This window comes from Petaurus breviceps, unplaced genomic scaffold, assembly GCF_028583685.1.
Source record: "Petaurus breviceps papuanus isolate PSGF00001 unplaced genomic scaffold, PetGlider_PUasm1.0 98, whole genome shotgun sequence".
NCBI classification, from domain to species: domain Eukaryota; kingdom Metazoa; phylum Chordata; class Mammalia; order Diprotodontia; family Petauridae; genus Petaurus; species Petaurus breviceps.
Window position 1 is genome coordinate 20,429,600 of NW_027187460.1, and position 23,090 is coordinate 20,452,689.

General features: G+C 38.8%; 1 protein-coding gene across 1 annotated transcript in view; it reads left to right on the top strand.

Moving 5' to 3' along the window:
- Positions 1-6,174: 6,174 nt before the first annotated feature.
- Positions 6,175-23,090, top strand: part of ADCY8 (adenylate cyclase 8) — a 244,167-nt gene continuing 227,251 nt past the window's right edge. The window contains exons 1-3 of the mRNA XM_069081301.1: positions 6,175-6,234; positions 8,917-9,047; positions 17,763-17,874. Coding sequence (XP_068937402.1) covers positions 6,175-6,234; positions 8,917-9,047; positions 17,763-17,874 — 303 coding nt within the window. The remainder of the gene's footprint in view (positions 6,235-8,916; positions 9,048-17,762; positions 17,875-23,090) is intronic.

Consider the following 23,090-nt stretch of genomic DNA (forward strand, 5'->3'; position numbering starts at 1 on the left):
TTTGAAACCAGATGTTGATTGGGTATGGATGTAATGGCTGGACAGTTTGGAAAGCTACTTGATCTGTTTCTGTCTTGATAATTCTGCCTGTATACTTTGAAGTTCGGGGTGCTGACCTATTTCCCCTGAACAAGGTAAACGATATATGGTCTGACTGATTAAAGTAAGCTTGTTAACCCATTTTGAGTTGCTTTCCTTTAACAAAGCAGATACAAGAACTTGTGGTGGCGGCAAACCCTGGGGGCGCCGGGGTGCTTGCTGCTACACCCCACTCCTTCTGCTACTGGTATTAGCAGCAAGCCCTTTCAGGAGGCTTTCAGATTTCCTGCCACTGTGAGCCCCTCCTCCCAGCCTGAGTGGGTCGGGGAACAGCCCAACCTCACTCCTCCCCACTTTAGGACCCTCCCCCTCCCTTCCCTTTCTGTCAATCAGCCTCCTTGGCAGGCTCCTCTGTTGTTTACTATTGGTGTGAGTCCCCCTCCCAACCAATGGGAGAGGGACCCCATTAGGGTATAAATTCTTATTCTGCCTTTTGTGAAGTGCCTCTTCCTCATGTTTGGTCATGGGGAAGAGAATAAATTCCTGTTTCTATCCTAAGAGATCTCTTGATCTTGATTAAATTTTGGATGAGATTTTTCATCACAAACATACATATATATATATATATATATATATGTATATATATCACAATATATCTTACTTGGACATAGTAAATTGAGTGTTATCTGATCCTATAGACTTTGAGCTCCTTAAGAGCTGTTCTTTCTATTCCTTATATCTTGACATTTAGCATGGTACCCTGGCTTTTGTTTGTCCTTCATTCTGTATTAGACACTCAATAAATGTTTGTTGACATAGTCATCCAGCCCAAATTTGAAGATAAATCTTCAACCCACTATCTCACAATTCAACCCATTCTATGGTGGCATAACTGTTCAGAAGTTAGTTGCTAGTGCAGTTTTCTTTTTCCTTACATCTACCCTAAATCTTTCTCTTTGTAACTTCCACCCATCTTTCCAGGTTCTTTCCTTTAGACCCAATCAGTACAAAGGTAAACTCTCTTCAGCCCTTCAAATACTTGGGAGTCAGTTATCAAGTACCCTCTACTCCAAGTCCTTTCTATTCCAGGTTAAATTTCCTCAGTTCTCTCAAGTTTTCTTTTTTTTTTTTTAAGCAATTGGGGTTAAGTAACTTTCTAAATGTTACACAGCCAGTTATTTTTGTGTGGGTGCCAAGTATCTGAGGCCAGAACCAATCCCAGGTCTCCTGACTCTGGGGCCAGCGCTCTTATTCACTGTGCCACCTGGCCGCCCCAGTAAATTATTATTATTATTATTATTGTTATTATTTGCTTTTTGGAGGGAAGAAGGCTGGGCAATTGGGGTTAAGTGACTTGCCCAAGGTCACACAGCTACTAAGTGTTAAGTGTCTGAGCTCAGATTTGAACTCAAGTCCTCCTGACTCAAGGGCCAGTGCTCTATTCACTGTGCCACCTAGTTGCCCCTCTCTCAAGTATTCTTGATGGAGTTCATGGTGCACCTCAAGATTGTTGGGGTTCATAGGCACCATGATGAATAGACACGTGGGTCCCAGTGTCCTGAAAGAATTCATGTAGACTGTCATGAGTTAAAGAAAGACATTTATTGGAGTGGTGTACCCAGTGGGTTCTGTTGCTCCTCATGGGAGACAGAGCCCCAATGGGCTCCACTCCACACAGGAGACAGAGCACTTACCCTGGTTAGTTTTTGGTCTAAATACAGTGTGACAGGATAGGGGCATGGGGGAAGAGGAGAATGGGAGGAGGGACAAGCAGGGCTCTGTAATACCTGGAATATCAGGTAATCCTGAGGTCTCTTTGTCATACAAATAAGCAAGGGGAACCTGAAAGAGGGCAAGGAGAGCACTGTTCTGGAATGTCAGGTAGTTGGAGGGGGGGTGCTTTGTGAAAGCAGACAGGTAAGTCTATGGTGGGGACATCAATGCATAGTCTATGGCTGATCACATCCCGCATCTTATCTCATGTCACACATCCTGGTCCAGCTTGCTCTGTCTGCCTTGAACACTCTATCTACCCCATCATTCTGATCCAGCACAGTCTCCTAGTCATGGGATCTGGTAACTAAAGAGAAATAGCATGGTGGCTTATTTTAAAAGTCTGGGGGATGTGGGGTGGTGCAGAAAGAATTAGCTTTTGAATGGCAGTTTCTAAGATTCTAAGTGCCTGGAAGGATATATTAGTATTTGAGCTCAGGGAGTATTGAATATACAGTAGGCTAACCTTTCTTCTTTTTTTCTTTATCACCACATTGCATGAAATGAAGATCTTAATGCCCCAGTAGAGCTTTAGGCTTCAGCTACATATTCTTCCCCTCTGGGTCTAACCTAGCAGTTGATGATTGTGGGAACCATTTTCATAGCATGAATGGGCTTGGTTTTATGGGATGACAAGGTAAAAGAGGCAGAGGCCTAGATGCACTTTAAATTAAGTCAATATCCCCTTTTTATGCAAACAATATAGGCCTAAGGAGAGAGAAAAATCAGAAAATAGAGCTATTGGGGAATTCTGTGTAATATAGTCTTCCTGGGTTTTGATTTCCAAAGCAGGTAAAGGTTGTATTCTGCTTCAGCGCAAACTCTAAATTTGTACTTAAAGCATGTTTGCTCTTATTTTTATTCATAGAGTGTTCTCAGTATGGTAGGGTAATGGTTAATAAACCAGTGAATCAAGCTGAGGGAAATGACACGAGAAAAAGTTAAGCATGGTAAAATAATAGTAGCTAGCATAGTATAGTATAAAGCAACAATAATATCATTGGGTTTGGAGCCAGAAATTGTCCAACAGTGTGATAGAGGTCCTGGATTCCAATTCTGACTTTGCCTGCTAGTACCTACGTTAACTGGGCAGCTAGGTAGTGCAGTGGATAGAATGCTGGGTCTGGAATTAGGAAGACTCATCTTCCTCAATTCCACTCTGGTCTCAGACACTTACTAACTTGTGTGACCCTGGGCAAGTTAACCCCATTTGCCTCAGTTTCCTCATTTATAAAATGAGGCAAAGAAGAAAATGACAAACTGCTCCAATATCTTTGCCAAGAGAACTCCAAATGGGGTCACAAAGAGTCAGATGGGACTGAAACAATTGAACAAGTATTTATGTTACCTAGGGGAAGTTACTTCACCTCTTTAGGTCTCATCTGAAATGGGGCAGTGGAAGTCAGGCTAGATAGAGATCATCTTTAGGGTACCTTCCTTCTGGTTCTAATTCTATGTTCTTGTGGCTTGGGTTTGAATTCTTAGTTTTGACTGTGACTAGTTTACTAGTCTCTTTTTCTACACCTTGGTAATAGGGACAGTAATATCAGCCCTGCTTATGCAGTGAATGTGATATTGTGAAGAAACATTTTCCTAACAATAGGGACAGTATTGTATAGTGGATAGAGGGCTAGCCTTAAGTCAAAAAAGCCTGGGTTCAAATCCAACCTTTAAGACATACTGGGTTGTAATTGCTAGGCAAGTTACTAAGTCCCTCAGTGGCAGATACAAAATGAGTAGGGTGTGGGTGTGTTTTCAATTCAATAAACACTTATTCAGAACCTGCTAAGTGCTAGAGATACAAATGAGAAAAAGGACATTCCTCCTGCCCTCAATTAGCTTACACTATTATGGGGGAAAGACAATGGACACAAAGAAGAGAGGAAGAGGGCATTTTTTTCAGAGAGAGAGAGAGAGAGAAAGAGGAGTAGAGAAGAGAGAGGGAAGGAGGAGGAGGAGACAGAAAGGAGAGACAGAGAGTGAGAATAAAAATGATTGCAAAGGGTATATATACATTAAGGCAAGTTTGATCTTTGTAGGAAAAAAATCCAATAAATAATCTTAGGAGATCTCAAGGTTTATGAAAACATCATAGAATATAAAGGGTTCCTGGTCATAAGATCCTAGATTTGGAAAGAGACCTTAGAACTCATCTAGTCCAACACCCTCTTTATACTGATAGGAAAACAAAGTCCCACAGAGGTTAAATGACTTACTAAGCGTGCCAAAGGTAATAAGTTGCAAAAGATTCATACGGGGCTATTCTGAAACTAGAAGATCATTTAAACCAGGCCTTCCTTTGGCTCTAGGCAAGACTAGGTAGAAATAACTACTGTAGACCACTAGTTTAATATCCTTTTTTTTTTTTTAAAGTCTTCCAGGAAAAGGCCTAGGTCTTGTTTTCCCTCAGAAGTATTTCAATGTTCACTTTCCCTTATTATTTTCCCTTCTGTCCAACTTAAAGCTTTCTCTCTCTAATTTTGCTTACTACTTTAATTAGATAATAAGCATTTAATGACTATCTACTTCATATGGAAACTTTGGGGATAGATATGAGGATAAGAATCAGGAAGGGATAATAAAAAGTGAATAGAAGACAATGTCCTTGCTTTAGACTAAAAATAAAGTCTTAGGAATATAGGATGGTAGAATTTCAGAATAGAAAAGAAACCAGAGGTGATCTAATCTAACACTGGTGACCAAAAATCCATGCCCAGCCTAATTAACAAAAGCTATCCACTATTTGCTTAAAATCTAAAACAGACATCCCTTCTTTCACGGTAAGGAGAATTGGCTTCATATGAAGAATGAGGATTAGTCCATATGAGAATCCCCTAGAGAATTGGAGATGCTTAACCTGGAGAAGGGAAGACTTAGGATGGAAAGCATATTGTCAAACTTTGAAAAAAAAAAAAAGAACCAAAACTAGCTTTTATTTAATTTTCTCTAGTTCCTCAAAGATCATTCAGTGCCCTTAAGCCACACAATCTCAGTTCTCACTCCATTATAATAATGCTATTGACCTCCAAAAAAAAGAAAAAAAATTAAACAAAAAATTCTGGATTTGGGTTTGGGGACATCTGTCTGAAGCCCAGCTCTGCAACCTACTACTTTATGTGACCCTTACCCTCACTGGAATGAATGCAGTTTATTCAACTACAAAATTATAAAAGGAAGGAGTTTGACAAGAAAGGACCTTTAAGGTCCTTTCCAACTCTAAAAATCTTGAAAGTTATTCAGATTTGGACTGGTTGTAAGAAAAAAAAATCCTAAATAAATAGGGTAGTTTCTTGTTGGGTAGTTTCAGGTAGTGTGATTATTTTTCCTGGGGATATTCCAGTAGAGATCATTTGCATAGAACACTAGTTGCTCAGTCTTTTCAGTTGTATCTGACTCTTTGTGATCCCATTTGGATTTTTCTTTGCAAAGATACTGGAGCAGTTTTGTCATTTCCTTCTCTTTTTTTTCATTTTGTTTTCAGTTCAAAATTTTCTCTTTCCGTCTACCCCCTCTCTTACCTATCAAAAATGCAAGAAATGATGCCCAGTGCACATATGAACTTATGCAAAACATTTTTGTGTTAGCCATATTTGGGGAATGGGAGGAGCAAGAAAAAATGCTTACATTTGCAATCTGAGTCCAATCGTTCATCATTTGAAGGTCAATAGCATTGTATACCATCAGTTCTTTGGATTTATAGTGGATAATTGTATTGATGAGAGTAGATTGATATTTTTTAATTTTCAAGAATTTATTTTCTCTCTTTCCCACATCCCCACTTGGAAAACAAATAAAAAAAACACAATACTGGTATCAAATATGCATTGACAAGAAAAAATAAATTCCCCCATTGACTGTGCTCAAAAATGAGTGAGTCATTATGCTTATTTAGTCTCTCTCTGTCAGGAGGTGGGTATTATGCTTCATCATTGGTGCTCTGAAATCTCTGTTTGTAATTATAGAGGTCTTAAATCTTTCCAATTTGTTTGCCAAAGAGTTCTTTCTACTGCATTTTGTTCTTGTTTCTCAAAATTAAAACAATTAGGTCTAATCATTCATCTACAAGACAACTTAGCCATTCCAGTATTTGAAGACAGAAATTGGTCAATCCAAAAGCATAAATTAAAAACTTGCTATATGCTAGATCTGGAATAGATACCAGAGATATAGAGATACTCCATCTGAGATCTTGCATTCTAAAGGGAGAGATAGCATATAAGTATATGGGAAATATATATATATTACAAAGTAACATGGAGACTGAGGGGAGGCACTTGTAGCTGGGGAGAACAAGAAAGGCTTCCTGCAGAAGTGACACATGAACTGTGTTTTGAAGGAAAGTAGGAATTCTAAGAAGCGGAGATGAGCAAGGGGAGAATTCCCAACAGCAATGGGGGATATTGTGTGCAAAATATCAAGACAGTAAATGGAACATGGTATTAGAGGAAGAGCAAGACAGCAGATCTAACAGGACTGTAAAATATGGGAAGGGGAGAAATGTCTAATGACATTGGAAAGATAGGTTGGAGCTGGGGGGGCGGGGAGGAGAGGGATGAAGAGGGAGTGTATTCCAGGCTCGGGCAGTATAAAGGCACAGAGATGGGAAGAGTATCATGTGTGTAGGAAAATCAGGAGAAGGGGGGTGGGGAAGAAGAGAGGACCTTTTCTTCTTCCTGTCCTCTTCTGTGTATAGACCTACCAATGGAATGAGTATGTCAAAGATCAGAGGGCATGAACTGACTTAGTAACCTTTTGTATATAATTCCACATTGCTGTCCAAAATGGAAAGTAGAATGGACCAGTTCAGAGCTCCACAAATAATATATCAGTGTTTCTGTTTGCCTGAAGCTCCTCCAACATTTATCTTTTTCTTTCATCATTTTCCAATCTGATGGGTATAAAGTGTAAACTTCTAATTGCCTTTATTGATATTTCTATGATTATTAGTTATTTGAAGCATTTTTATATAACTGTAGATAGCCTGAATTTATTTCCCTGAGTACTGACTATTTATATCCTTAGAACATTTTTTCAATAACAATCATTACAACAGCTGGCATCTATATGGCATTTTAAGATGCAAAGTGTTTTATAATTATTATCTAATCTGATCCTCACAACAACCCTATACCATGGGATGGACTATTATAATAGTCATTTTTATAGATGAGGAAACTGAGCCAGGTGAGAATCTGAGTGACTTGCCCAAGGTTACATAGTTATTAGTGTCTGAGGCCACATTAATACTCAAGTCTTCTAAACTCCAGGTCCAGCACTCTATCCCCTATGTCACCTAGTTACCTCAACTTATCAGTTCCAGAATAGCTATGATTCTTATAATACATTATTTATATCTTTGCAAAGAAAATGTTTATGAGAGAAATTTTCTGCATTTTTTCCTCAGCTAATTATTTCTCTTCTAGCCCTAGCTATATTTACAAAAAACATACAAACAACTTTTTTGCTTTTTAGAATGGGGAGGGCAGGGCAATTGGGGTTAAGTGACTTTCCCAAGGTCACACAGCTAGTAAGTGTTAAGTGTCTGAAGTCAGATTTGAACTCAAGTCCTCCTGACTCCAGGGCTGGGGCTCTATTCACTGAGTCACCTAGCTACCCCCCCAAAAAACCTTTTAATTTTATGTAGCCAAAAATGCATATTTTATCTTTGGTGATATTCTCTATCATTTATTTGGTCAAGAATTCTCCCTATCCATAGATCTTATAGGTAATTTCTTCCTTGTTTTGGGATCTTTTATCTAGGTCACATCCATTTGGAACTTATCTCCGTAAAAGGTGTGAGGTGTTTGGGTATAACTAATTTCTTCAATACTTCTATCAAATTTTCCCATCAACTTTTAAAAGATAGTGAAACCTATCTCCAGTCATTTTTCTAGACATCTAGGTTCATTTTTTTTCCTGTATGTTGTAAGCTTAATCTGTTTTACTGATAGATCTATTTTTTTATCTAATTTCAAATTGTTTTGATAATTACTACTTTATAGTATAGCTTGAAAACTTGTACTGTTAAAGAGTCAGATCTTCAAGCAGTATAAACTTCAAGCAGAAGAGAATTTATGTTCAGATCCAAAAGTGATAGGGAGTCATCGGAGTTTAGTAAGTGGGAGGATAAGGAAAAGTAATGACATGATCAGACTCGCACTTTAGGAAAATCATTTTGCCAGATGTGAAGAAAATAGACTGGAGTGGAGAGAAACTTGAGGCTGGGAGAGAAAATGGGAGGCTATTAGGATAGTCCAAGTCACAGGCCTGTACTAGCCTTCTAGCTCTAAATACAATATTCCAAGAGTAGTGTGACTCATGAAAGCTTTGAAAAAAAAATTCAAGAACTACTTTATAACCAAGAACATGCAAGAGTGAAAGACATTGTTGCTCTACTCCTAAGCAATAGATATGTCATTGAGTAAAGGCTTTATTTATACCTTCCTCAAAATGCTATATGAGTTTGATGGGAGGACAATTAGCATCCCTCATGGCTTTCTCAGGCAGTTAGATGGCACAGTGGCTAGAACTCTGGGCCTGGAGTCAGGAAGACTCATCTTCCTGAGTTCAAATCTGGCCTCAGACACTTACTAGTTATGTGACTGGCAAGTAATCTCACTTTCCTAATCTATAAAATGAACTGGAGAAGAAAATGGCAAACCACTCCAGTATCTTTGCCAAGAAAATCCCAAAATGATCGAACGACAAGAAACAACAGTGGTTCCCTCAATAAAGGTTTTAGCTTCTTGACCAAGAAGTAACTTTCCTTCATTGATAAAGATTACATCATTGACCTTAGATTGTATGCCACCCTTTAATGAGAGACTTTCCTGATCCTCCTGGTTGTTAGAGGTCATTCCTTCTTCCTTTAATCCTTATATATTTATCTTTTCATATATTCCATCCCCTGATAGTCTATAAATTCCTCAGGGGAAAGGGATATTTTGTTTTGTGTTCCCATGGTCTAACACAGTGCCTAGCACATAGTAGGTAATTATTACATGCTTTTTGGATTGGATAGGATGAGCTTGGAGCCCCTGTCATCTGGGAGCTTTGGCCAAGAGAGTCCAATTAGCCCAACCTTTGCCTCTTGCTTTGTTTCAGGAACGACTGGTACTTTCTGTACTGCCTCGGTTTGTTGTCCTAGAGATGATCAATGACATGACCAATGTGGAAGATGAACATTTGCAGCACCAGTTCCACAAGATCTACATCCATCGCTATGAGAATGTCAGGTGAGCAACGTCCACATGCACATAAACACACACGCATGCAGGCATCTAGGGAGAAGTTGTTAACAAGGTACTGGTCTCAGAATCAGAAAGATCTGGAGTCAAGTCCTTCTTCAGACGTTCACTAGCCTTGTGGCCCTGACCACTCTTCTCTGAGCCTCAGATGTCTTATCTGGAAAATGGAAATAATAAATATCTCACAAGGTTGTCATAAGGTTCAAATGAGATCATATATACAAAACATTTTGCAAAAACTTAAAAGGGCTGTATCAATGTCAACCCTTTTTACATATTCACATGAACATGAACTCAGTTTATTTTTATGTTGTTTAATGGCTTCTGCCAATGATTGATGACAGGAACCCTTTCACTTGCTTTGTTGATTCTTGAATTAGGAATTCACTTGATGTCTTGATACTTATAGGTTGAATCATGAATGGATCACTTTTGTTTACATATTCACCCATGTTCACACATGTATGCATGTACACATGTACTTGTGTACATGTGTGAATGTCTACATTAGAAGAAACTCCATCCATAAATGCAGATAAGAAGCTTATCTGTCACTTAATGCCAGAGAGCTGTCTGGGGATAGAACAATTCCATGATTTGTCCATATTAATACAGCTAGTTTGTGAAAGGGTATAGAGTTGAACCCAGATCTTCCTGACTCTATCCACTATACCATGTTGTTTCTCATTTTTAGGTTGACTTAAGACTTTGTTAGGGTTGGTCACCTTCACATTTTATAAAGATGGTGAAAAGAACTTCAGTCTGTGACTCACTCAACAAGTCCAGGTCACAGGGGTGGGGAACCTTCAGCCTTGAGGAGCACTTGAGGACCTAGAGGGTTACATGTGGCTTCAAGGCCACAGGTTCCCTACCCCTGGTCCAGGACATAGTCCAGAATGGTGATTATTTATTCCCCTTGTATGCTAATACTCTACATTGTGATTAAATAAACCCAAGGCTTCTCCTTTTGACTTTTTTCTTTTGGTAAAAATCATTTCACCTCTTCCTATGGCGAACAGACCTCTTTCTCCTGCACCTACTTTATTGCCCTTTTCGCATCTCAATTTGAAACCTGTTCGTTCCTTAGTGAAAAGTGACCTCTTTGTGCAAATCACATCCAAGTCAAAAGGAAATTCCTTGCTCCAAAAGATTAACAGGAAGTAACCAATGATGTCACTCATGTCTGACTCTTCATGACCCTATTTGAGGTTTCCTTGGCAGAGACACTGAAGTGATTTGTGATGTCCTTCTCTAGCTCCTTTTATAGTTGAGGAAACTGAGGCAAACAGAATTAAAACACTTGCCCAAAGTCACACAACTAGTAAATGTTTGAGTCTGGATTTGAACTCAGGAAGATGAGTCTTTCTTACTCCAGTCCAGGTACTTTATCACTGAACCACCTAGCTACCCCAGTAGACACTCCACAAATGTATGTATTGTTGACAGTTACTGGTGAGTGGATCCAGATGAAGTGATACTCAAAGGACTATTTTTGAGGAAATGGGGAAAAAATGTGCTTGACACCATAAGAGAAGCACTTAATAACCATGGTGGTGGTGGTGATGATGATGATGATGGTAAAAATAACAACCCTTTCCCCAATTTCTAAAGAATTCATACACAAATACCTTAGGAGAACTGGGTTTCATAAATACCAATTTCTTTTCCCTGATCATCCATTTCTGGAACTCCCCTTGTCCCCGCACAGCTGAAGCTATTCAGCCTTCTTGTTTTTAATCTCAAAGCTGAGTTCTCTCTGATTGAGTCCCTTTTGCAGAAGTTCACATTGCACTAAATGAAAATTTCGTTTACTGCCCTACATTTCTCAGCTTCCTCAGTGATGGGAGCTGTTTCTAAGGTAAAAGAATCTGCACAGAGACCAAGCTGCTGGCAACTGGTCCCTCCCCTTCTTTCTATTTCTAGCAGCAGTGAATGCCAATGGCATCTTTAGGTATTGAGAAGCTGAAATCAACAAGCAAGTGTGTAGCAGCTCCTTCCCACTAGAAGGCTGTTTGGTGTTAAAAATACGACTGTGTCCTCTATAGTTAAGGAGCCTGGTCCCTCAACCTGATTATGGGAGCCAAGCTGGAATCACTGCTGCACCTTCCTTTCCACAATCCTCAAAACAAGCCCAGTGGTACATAATTGTTTAAATTAGCTCACTCTCTTCATGTTTCTTTTCCTCAATACTATTCTTTCTTTTCTCTTATGTTTTATTTTTTCTTTTTTTTTTTTAATTTTACATTCATATCATTTAAACATTTGGCTCTGGATTCTAAGTTTGTTAATTTAATTGTATTCATTCTTTCATTTTGATTTTGCATCTAAATGAAATGGATAGAGGTGACTTTCATAGAAGAGAAGGCAGCTTACTCTAATAGAGAGAACATTCTATTTTCTGATATTGCTGCTGGGATGGCAACTTCTTAGAAGTAACAGAGGGACAGATTTGAGGTTTCTTTATCAGGAAAACACTTACCAACAATTGGAACAACCCCAAAGTGAAATGGGTTGCTTTGGAAATTAATTGGCTCCCCATTCCTGGAGGTCTTTAAAAGAAGGCAGAATGGCTTGTCAAACTTAATGTAGAGTGGTCAGTTATGAGTTGGACTTGGTGAGCTCTAAGTTTCCTTCCAACTGTGAGAGTCTCTGATTCTATGACCTTGGACAAGTCCGTGATTGTAGGGTTGTGAAATTTTAGAGTTGGAAGGGAATAAGGCCTTTGATTCAGCCTTATGCTTACTAAATGAACACCCACTATGGGTCGCTTGGCCTCTGCTTAAACACCTTTAATTAAAGGAAGAAAACAACTTCACAAAATAAGAATAGGAATACTGAATGGGTATGTGATTTCATTGATTTAGCGAACTCCTACATAGGAAAACTCCCTCTGCTTAATGCAGCTTGGCTCCTTCTGTGCCACTTAGGAGTATTCAGGATTTGCCCAGAGTATCTAGAGAATAAGTGATTTGCCCAGGATTACAGAGCCATTCAATGTAAGGCTTCATGAAGGAGATGGCACTGGCGCTTTTCCTTGAAGGAAGATAGGAATTCTGAGAGGCAGAAATGAGGACAAAGTCCATTCCAGGCATTTGAACTCCTGTGTTCCTGCCTCTGGGGTCAGCTCTGTCCATTTACACATGATACATCATGAGTTAAACCTGTTCCGTTCTGTTCCTCGATGAAGAGTATGGCTTCTCTACAAACTTCTTCTAGTTCTTCCAACCCTGTAATTTTGTGTTCTTCATTGGCTGGAATTTCAACCTCTAGATTTGGGTTATTTGTAAAAACTGAGTCATTTTAATAACTTTTCCCCACCTGTCCATTTTCTTTATTTCTCCATTGACATTTAAAACATCTATCTTTTTCACCAGTTCTTTCTGTGTCCCCCTGTCCTTCTGTTTGTCTATCTCCAACTCTGTTGGAGTGTTGACTCCCCCCCACCCCCCATCTCTTTCTATCTCTCTGGCTCCATCCTATGACCTCTGGCACAGGTGGAAAATGAGAATGCGTATATTAGAACTTCAATCATTATTGCTTGCTCTCTACAAAACATACATATCTGCATCCATACCTTATTTTTTTTTTATTTGAAAGAATAACTCTCATTTGGAGTTACAAATTCTTGTATGGTTGTTTTTCAAAATAGTGACCTTCATTGTCTTTTCATTGCTGTTATTTCTCAGTAGCACTCCCCCATAGAACTCTTCTTTGTAGCAAAGACCAACAGAGAAATTGATTAAGTGTGACAACATATGCCTCATTCTTTATCTGTAGTACACCACCTCTTTACTGAGTCATTGTATTGATTATAATTCTGAGGTCTTTCAGCATTATTTTCTTTGTAATTTGCTTCATATGAGTACTAACAAGTTTTCTCTAAATCATTTATGCTAATCACTGCCTGCCTACTCTTTTATTTTCATGCATCTCATTCCAACCCCTGCCCTTCTACAATGTCTCACTCTAAGGCTATACAGCCCTCACACTGTGATCTTTGTAATATCCGCTCTATAGGCAACAAGCTCGTTTTCATCTTAAATCTTTTCCTTTTCTACTCCCTCTGTCTCCTGGTTTTCACTGAGACCTATCTCCCTCCTGATGGCACAGCCTTCCTGGCCACTCTTTCTAGCACTGATTATACCTTCAATTCTTCTTCCCCAACTCACTGGCTAAGGTAATGATGTTGGAAGACTACTTCCTTCCCAGTGCTATTTGTAGGCTTTCCTTCTACTACCATCATTCTTTTGTCATCTCTTTCTTTAAGCTTCACTCAATCCATATGTAGTTTTTGTTATTGTTTAGTTGATTGGTCATGTCCAACTCTTCATGACTCCATTTGGGTTTTTCTTGATAAAGATACTGGAATGGTTTATCATTTCTTTCTCCAACTCATTTTACAGATGAGAAAACTGAGTCAAACAGAGTTAAAGTGACTTGCCCAGAGTCACACAGCTAGTATTGGAGGCCAGAGTTGAACCAAATTCCTCCTGACTCCAAGGCCAGCACTCTCTCCTCTGTGCCACCTAAGCTACCATATTTACTACCCAATCAAAATCCTGGTAACTGTTGTATACTGACCTTCAAGACATTCCCCTTCGGGGTGGCTAGGTGGCACAATGAATAGAGCACAGCCCATGGAGTCAGGAAGACCTGAGTTCAAATCCGGCCTCAGACACTTGACACAAAAACTAGCCATGTGACCTTGGGCAAGTCACTTAATCCCAATTGCCCTGCCTTCCCCCCTCCAAAAAAAAAAGACATTCCCCTTCTTTCCACAATTGTTCAGTACCTGGTTTATAATCTTTCTTCTCCAACTCCTGCCCTCATACTAGGGGACTTCAACATACATTTCAATGCTGCCTCAAATACCCTAAACTTTCAGTTCCTCAACTTACTCATTTCCCATGACCTATTCCTCCACTCCTACCTGGTAACATATCCTTGATCTTGCAATCACCAACAAATACTCCACTTCAATGTTCCTGAACTCTGAAATTCCCTTATATAATTATAATTCATTTTCATTCCATTCCTCCTTGCCACCTCAAACTCTGTTCTTTGTCTTCATTGTTACCTCCAATCCCTTGACCCTTCAGTTCTTTATCAGGCCATCATCTCTGTACTGGTTATATTCTCTTCTCCCCATCTTGACACCTTAGTGAACCAGTTCAATGCTAAACCATTCTCTTTTCTTAAATCCTTTGCCACTTTATCCTATCAAATATCTTGCTATGCCAAACCCCAACTTTGGATTACTACCAGCATCTAGAAAACAAATGATAAAACCATGTTGATCGACAGAGTCCACTGCACATTTATGGTACAATTATCAACTGAGTCTTCATTTCAGCAAGTTAAACCTTTACCAATTCACTATCCTTCTTCCTACACTCCTTTTTCCCAATCTTCTAATTCCTTCTTAAACCTCCCATGGACTCTCTTCCCCCTACCCACTCAACTGAGAAGATTTTCTCATATTTATCAGAAAAAAATCAAACTATTGGGGCAGCTAGGTGGTGCAGTGAATAGAGCACTGGCCCTGGAGTCAGGAGGACCTGAGTTCATATCTGGCCTGACTCTTAACACTTACTAGCCATGTGACCTTGGGCAAATCATTTAACCCCAATTGCCCTGCCTTCCCCTTCCAAAAATAATCAAACTATTCCACAAGAGCTCCCTCTTCTCTCTTCCTCTTCCTCTCACATCTCTTAGATGCCTTTTGTCACTGTCACCTAACCCCTGATTCACATGAAATGATGGCCATTCTTCTTGCCAAGATTAACCCTTCTGCATATGCCTATATACACCCTTCCATCCTGTCTTCTCCAGCAGATTGTTCTCTCTATCATATCTGCTTTCTCATTTATCTCTCTCTGTCCACAGGGATACTTCTTTATGACCTATAAATATGCCCATGTCTCCCCCATGTTCAAAAAACAAAACAAAACTCTTACTTGATTGTCCATTTGTGCCATCCAGCTCCCAAATATATACTCCCTTTTGTAGCTAAATTCCTTTAAGAAGAACATCTAAAAATCTATGCCTCCAATTTCTTTCCTCTTATTCCTCTTAACTCTCTATAATCTGGTTTCCAACATCATTATTGAAGTAAAACTGCTCTCCCCAAAGCTGCTAGTGGTCTATTAATTGCCAAATTCAATGGCCTTTCTCAATCTTGATCCTTCTTGACATGTCTGCAGTTTTTGACACTATTGATTACCCTCTTCTCCTTGATACTCTCTTCTCCCCAGGATTCTGTGACACTACCTTATACTGGTTCTGTCTCCTTTGCTGGATCTTCATCCAGTTAATGGTGGTGAGTGCCCTTCAGGGCTCTATGCCAGACCTTCTTCACTTCTCCCTCTATATTATTTTGCTTGATAACTTTATCATCTACCAATGAATCCAAGTATCATCTCTATGCCAATAATTCTCAAATCTACTTGTCTAGGTCTAACCTCTCTCCCAATGTACAGACTAGCATCTCCAACTACCTGTTTGACCACTCAAATTGGATGTCCTATAGGCTTCTTAAATTCAACTTTTCTAAAACAGAATTTATTCTCTTACCCCCAAATCTTATTCTCTTCCAATCTTCTCTATTACCATTGTGTTCACCACAGTCGTCCCAGGCACTTAGCTTCACAATGTAGGTATTATCCTAAATGCCTCATTCTTGCCTCTCATTTCTAATATATTGCCCTCCTATTGATTTTTACATTCATAATATCTCCCATATATACCTCTTCTATCCTCTGACACTGTCACTACCTTCTGCAAGCCCTCAGCACCTTACCCCTGGAGTATTGTAATAGCTTGTTGATTGATCTACCAGACAGAAATATCTCCCCATTACAAACCATCCTCTACTTAGCTATGAAATTAATTTTCTTAAAGTACAGTTTTGATCATATCACCACCATCCCTACTCAATAAATTCCAGTGGCTCCCTATGACCTCCAGGATTAAATATAAACCTTCTATTTGTCATTCACAGTCCTTCACAACCCTACCCCTTTCTGCCTTTCCAGGCTTCTCACACCTTCTTTATCTCCACATACTATGTTATCCAGGGACAATGACCTCCTTGTTATTCCACACACAATATATTCCATCTCCCAACTCAAGATTGTTTTCACTGGCTATCTGCCATGCCTGGAATTTTCTCCTCATCTCTGCCTCCAAGCTTTCCTGACTTCCTTCATTCGAAAGAAGTGCTTTCTCCTACAGAAAGCTTTTCCTGACCCCTCCTTAAGTGCAGTTTCTTCCTTCTTTGGTTTATCTCCAATTTATCCAATCTAGAGCTTGCTTGTACAGTTATTTATATGTCATCTTCCACACTATTTTGTGAGCTCCTTTAGAGCAGAGGACTGTTTTTCTCTTTGTATTTCATGCACTTAGCAGAGTGGGTGGCATGTAATAGACACTTAATAAATACTAGCTGATTTGGATTTCTCATGGTGTTATAATACCATCACCTTCACATGGCCATGCCACAGAGTAGTAGAGTATACTAACTTCAATGCTTTGCCAAATCTATGATCTTATCAGTGAGGATATTTTCTCTACCAATAAAATCTATACCCACTCAACTTCTGTTTCCTCATCATTTTTGCATGACAGGTGATCTTCTAGTCACATTAATTAAGAGAATTCTAGATTAGGGATTCTTAACCTAGATTCCAGGATGTTCATATACTTACAATGGGAAATGAGATGACATTTTTATTTTTACTCACATCTAACTGAAGTTTAGCATTTTTTTTTCAATTATATAAAACATTGTTCTGAGCAGAGGTTCATAGGCGTCACTGGTGTCAAAGGGGTCCTTAATGCAAAAAAAAAAAAAGTGAAGACTCTCAATCCTACATGATGTCTAAAATTCCTTTTATTCTAAATTCCTTAATCTTATTTTCCTACAAAAAAGTGAAATATTGTTCTTTTTTTTTTACTATATGTTAATTTGAATAAATTAACAAATATAAAATCATTCTTGAACACTGATAATGTGTCAGGCCTTGTGCTAAATCCTGGTGGTATAAATACAGGCAAGCAAACAAGACCATCCCTTCCCCTTAAGGAGCTTACATTCTAATAGGGAAGACAACACATAGAATTGGAAAGTGGAGGAGGGTGGAGAGTTGGTATGTGCCAGATACACTGATTTGGAAAGGGTCAGGAATTGCATGGTGACCATGCAAAGATAAGGCTTCTCCTATCCAATCCTAGGGGCAGAGGTCAACTTTCAATAGGAGGAAGATGGCTATAGGGGAGCCATGGTTTGGAAACAGCTTAACCAAAAAGCCAGAATTATATAACTTGGTTAAACTTTCACTCTGAGTCTCTCCAAAATAATTTTTTTTAAAGAACTTACTTTTATGAGTTTTAGAAACTGGTGAGTCTTAGAAACAGCTCACAAACCCTCTGCCAACAACAAGAATGGGAGCTTTCAGCATTCATTTACACTTCCTGAGCTTGTGAATTGGCCTCCTCCTGAATTAGACCTGGTTTAAATCCTGGCCCATTCATTCATTTCCCCCACCCCCACCCCCACCCTTGGCTTCCTCAGCAATGCAGAGCTAAGATCTCAAACCCACAGATGCTTTATTTGTTTACATGGTGTTGATATGTCTCCCAGGATGAATTAAAATATTAATGTGTTTTCTTCTCACCACCACCCCCCTTCCCTTTTGTGTTTAGTATTCTTTTTGCAGATGTTAAAGGATTTACCAACCTTTCCACGACCTTGTCAGCACAGGAGCTGGTCAGGATGTTGAATGAACTCTTTGCCAGATTTGATCGACTGGCCCATGTGAGTTGAATTTAATTCCCTCTCCATCTTTAGAAGGAGTATGAGGTTGCATGCTTAATTAGGAAGGAGAAGGATTTCGGCCACCATCACTGATGGTGTTATCTGTCTGCATGCTATCCTCTGAGCATTGACAGGAGACTCTCTGATCTTTCTGCTGGATCAATGTTGGTTAGTTAATGATCCTTGTTAGAAGGTTTACTGTCTAGCTTTTGCCCTTTTATAGGCAGCTGGTTCAGTGACAGTCAGCTCCAGGCAGGGGGCCATCCAGGAGTCATTTCAATCTGTTTGCCTCCCCCACCATTATTTCCTTATGCATGTGGCTTACTGCCATGTATACCAAAGGTCAGGAAGGAGGATTTATTCAGTGATTACTGGGTGCAGTCTCCAAGCCAAATTCTGCCATCTGGCATGAAACTGCATTTTCTCAAGGACATATTTAATCCACTGAACTTTTCTATAACCATGGCTGAATAGGCCGCTCTTTTGAACCTTGTCAGATTTTAAATATCTATTTTGGAGCCCAGAACACTCTACCTTTATTTTGTACTTTGTTTGGTTCAAAGCAGTCTCAAAGGATGATTAATAAAAGGAATCATGACTTTCTTAGTCACACAAATAACAAGGCATGTCATAATTTGAACATAGATCCTATGATCCTAAAATGACTGTTGATTCCATCCATATATCATGGATGAGTTCATTCTCTTTAGCACTGAAACCTGATTCCATGTTGTAAGATCACAGAAAATACACTGGAACCTTACAACAACACTCTGTGTGTTAGAGTAGAGTGAAACTTAAGGAAAGTTCATTCATGACTTTATCCAAGGGAATATATGTATTACAAACTTCAATAGTATCTCTTTATGAAACAGTTTTTCCTCTAATGTGGTTAGTTCTATAGAGCAGACCCAATGAACCTTCTAATGCTTCATGGTATGTTTTCTTTCACAAAAGTGATTTCTGCTGGCATTGTATATGCTTAGGCAAAACCAATCAAACATAAAATTTCCCAATACCTGCCTTGTTTAAGAACTAATTCTCTTTACATCACTTTGGAATTCTGACTTAAAGAATCAGAAGGAGAGGCAGCTAGGTGGGGCAGTGTAGAGAGCACCAACCCTGGAATCAGGAAGACCTGAGTTCAAATGTGGCCTCAGACACTTAACACAAAAACTAGCCATATGACCTTGGCCAAGTCACTTAGCCCCAATTGCTCTCCAAAAAGCAAAAAAAAAAAAAAAGAATCAGAAGGAGCTTACGTTTTGTGACCCAAGCAGCAGAATAAAGGGTAGCTCGCTAGCATACACCATGCTACTTCTTCCTGTTCCTTCCTGGATAAAATGCAAATTTATTTTGGGGCATTTAAAGACCTTCACAATCTGGTTCTAATGTAACTTTCCTAACTGGTTTTATATTGCTTCTCTTCACACTCTCCACATCCCAGCCAAACTGGTTGTTCCCTGTATGTAGAATTTCTATTTCCCACCTCCACACATTTGCATAAGATGTCCCTTTGTATTTTGGATAGTCTACATTCTTATCTCTACCTCTTATAATTCCTAGCTCTTTTTAGTACTCATCTCAAATTTCACCTTCCCATAGGATTTCTTAATCTCCTCAATTTTTGATGTTTTCCCATTACCAAAATTACCTTGTATTTTTACATGTTATTTTGCCCAGTAGAATGTAATTTAAGAACAGGCACTGGTTTTTGTTTGTTTGTTTCTTTGTCTTTATCTGTGTATCTCTATTGCCTGGCACAGTTCTTGTCACATAATATGCATGTCACATAATATAACAATGTTTGTTGGCTTGAATTAAAACTTAAATTGTAAGTGGATGAGTAGAGGGAATATGGCAGGTTCCACTATTTCTCTACTCTTTAAAGTTCCATTGATCCCCTGCAGGGGCCTTCTAGCTCTTCACTAGGTTAGGCCTTAAGTGCTTGAACCTAACCTTCTCCAAAGAAGAGATACTTAATAAGTTTTTGTTTGTTCTATGGAGATTTCTCAGGTCCTTCAGTTGTTCAGACTCCAGCAGCACGGAAAAAAATAGTATTGTGCTCTGCACTCAGTAAATGCTTGTTTGGGAAGGGAAAAAAAGGCCTAGTAGATTATTAATTAATACTTTGATGATTAAATAAATCTGTGAGTTCATTAATGTGGTATTCCCTTCAGTTTTGCAAATCCATATGCCATTTTATCATGTACAATATTTGCTGATTAATCACCTACAGGGTGTCTACTCTCCAGATCTCTTGACATCGCATGGCTCCCAAGGAAGTACATGATACACTGCCCATCTGTTATCCCCTTCTCTTGATATGTGACCAGCCCACTTCCATTTTTGATCAGATGTCTTTTTATTTTCATTTCCTTGTGTAGTTTTTCTTTTTTTTGGTAATATGTTATAGTGTAACTGATGGCCACAGAGTCACGCTCCATTGCCTTTTGGGTAACCCACAACTTTGATTTTGGGGGTAATGATGATATCCTATGATTTACATATAAGTATCACAAGTTGTTTTTTTTTTAATGGGCCTTTGCTTGTGGGTCACTAAAGACAATGTACAATTTTTCCTCAGTCTAACTTATTCTCAACTATGTGCTTATTTCAATATCCTTTTATAGTATCTGCTTAAAATATATGTACTGATATACTAGCTCTACAGATTGTCCAACCAAATAGATAGCGTTCAAGGGTGGGGAATCTTTGGCCTTGAGGCCACATGTGGCCTTCTAGATTCTTAGGTACAGCCTTTTGACTGGACCCAGATTTTATAGAACACATATTTTTATTAAGGGGATTTATTCTGTGAAGTTTGGATTCAATCAAAGGGTCCCATTTGAGGACCTAGACGACCACATGTGGCCTCCAGGCTACAGGTTCCCCACCCCTGTAATAGGAGTGCTTTATCTACTTGGGTCTTTTTGTGTGAATAGTTAGGCCAAACTATTTTGAGTAATTGTAGAACTCACTTGGAAAGCTTTTTAATGTTCCTAGGACTTTCTTCAATTAATACAAACTACTTCACATTCATGAATATCTTTTTTACAAAGCATTACTGTCTCCATGTACACACACACATGTGTGCGCATGTGCCCATGTGTGCACTTGTGTGTGTGTGTATCTATGCATGTATCAGTCCAGTTTTAAGTGACTTGGAGAATTTTATAAGCTTTGTTCATCCTAGATACCATTTGAATAAGAGGTTATAATATGCCCTGGATAGACTATTTTTTTTAAAACTTTTTATTGATAGGTTTTGGGTTAGAATGGCACAAATATGAATTTTGGTCACATATGTAGTAAAACTATATGAGAAACTCAAAATTGGGACAGAAAGGTCTGTATTAATAAAATAAGGATAAAGAGTGGATGTGGTATTTCATTGTTACAGGTAACTCTCAGTCCCTCTACCAATATAGGTCAGTACTTTCTCTGCAGATTATAGTCTTAAAGATTTGCCCTGAGCACTGAGAGGTAAAGTGACTTGCCCAGGGTCACATGACCAGGAAGTGTCAGAAGCAAGGCTTGAACCCCAAACTTCTTGCCTCAAAGGACAAGTCCATACCACATAGATTCTTAATTAAAAGAATCATGTGCATATAAACATTGACATATGCTTATGTTTCTATATTGTAACACTTTTACTTGCTTGCTCTATTTCTGAATTCATAAGTAGCTTCCCTGCACAAAAACTTTACTCTGTAGAGTAGAACAATATGTGTAGATATAATAATTGGGACCTGAAGAGCCAAGTAAATATGGACTCCCATGTGGATACTCCATGTAATACATGGACACCCCCCTTCTGTTCAATATCATGTCCAAGCCCACCAAAATATTGTAGTGAAAAGAGGAAAGGCTACTTTAGAAAGTGGGGCCGTTTTAAAGGGGTAAAGAATGAACAAATTTGAATGCTTTTCTGCCATAGAAGCTTTAAATTATGGTTTGTTATCTGTATGCATGAGAGGTGTGCCTCCTGGGTAATAAACTTGGTGAGGCAAAGTCAATCTTGGATCATTTTGGATAGGAGCAGTTGACTGCAGGTGTGTGTACACGTGAGTGTGTGCATGTATGTGTGTGTGATTATATGCACACTTATGTATATATTTGTTGTTATTGGGTCATTTAAGTCATGTCTGACTCTCCATGACCCCATTTGGGGTTTTCCTGGCAAAGATACTAGAATGGTTTGCCATTTCCTTTTCTAGTTCATTTTACCAATGAGAAACTGAAGCAAATAAGATTAAGTGACTTGCCTACAGTCACAAAGCTAGTAAGTGTCTGAAGGCACATTAAACACAAGTTCTCCTAACTCCAGGGCCAGCACTTTATCCACTGTGCCACCTAATTACCCTTATGTATATATATTCATCTATGTGTATACACATATATGCATAATATATATGCATTATTATTTCTTCATATGCACATATGTGTGTGTGTGTGTACTAAAGACTAAAAGTAGAAACCGTTATGTGTAATTGGATCCATTGTTATTTCTGTGCTAAGGAAATGAACTGCAGTACAAACCCTGGGAGAAGAAAAGACTTAACTACTTTGCACAGCTTGGCAAAAGCAAAGAACATTGTCTGTTTCCTTCAGTACAGGGCAGAGGTCTCTCACCACCCCCCAAACTATCCCCATTCATTTTAAACTCTTTCCTGGAGGTTATTCACAGCGGTGATCTGTGCTTTAGCCAATTATACATCTACCTCTTTTAGGCCTTGCTTTACAATGACAATCAGAGGATCAGGGAACAAAGATACTTTGTTGTTCTGTCTTTCAAGAAATCTTATATGATTTTATACAATTCCTAAGGTGTCACTAGGACTATATTTGCATATGCATTGGAGGCACCTTGTTGCTAAAGAACCTTTAATCTCTTCTTTGATTCTGTTCTCTGTTGGTGAAGATGACAAAATATTGATCTACTGAATCCTATATTTTGTTTAAATTGACAAACAAGAATAACAATGAGATTTTATATTTGCTGTATTTTTCAATCAATTGGAATAATCCAAAGAAATCCCCTACCATAGAGCATCACTTGCAAAAGCCTTCCTGTTCCTTTTGATACCTTCATTATGGATGCCCTTGATGTATCTGCAGACTATGTCATAAGGAATTCATAGAAATGGAAAAGTAGACAGGTGATCTGGTAGTTCTTGATCTCTCCTTATTAGAAATTTGCTATTAATAAGGTC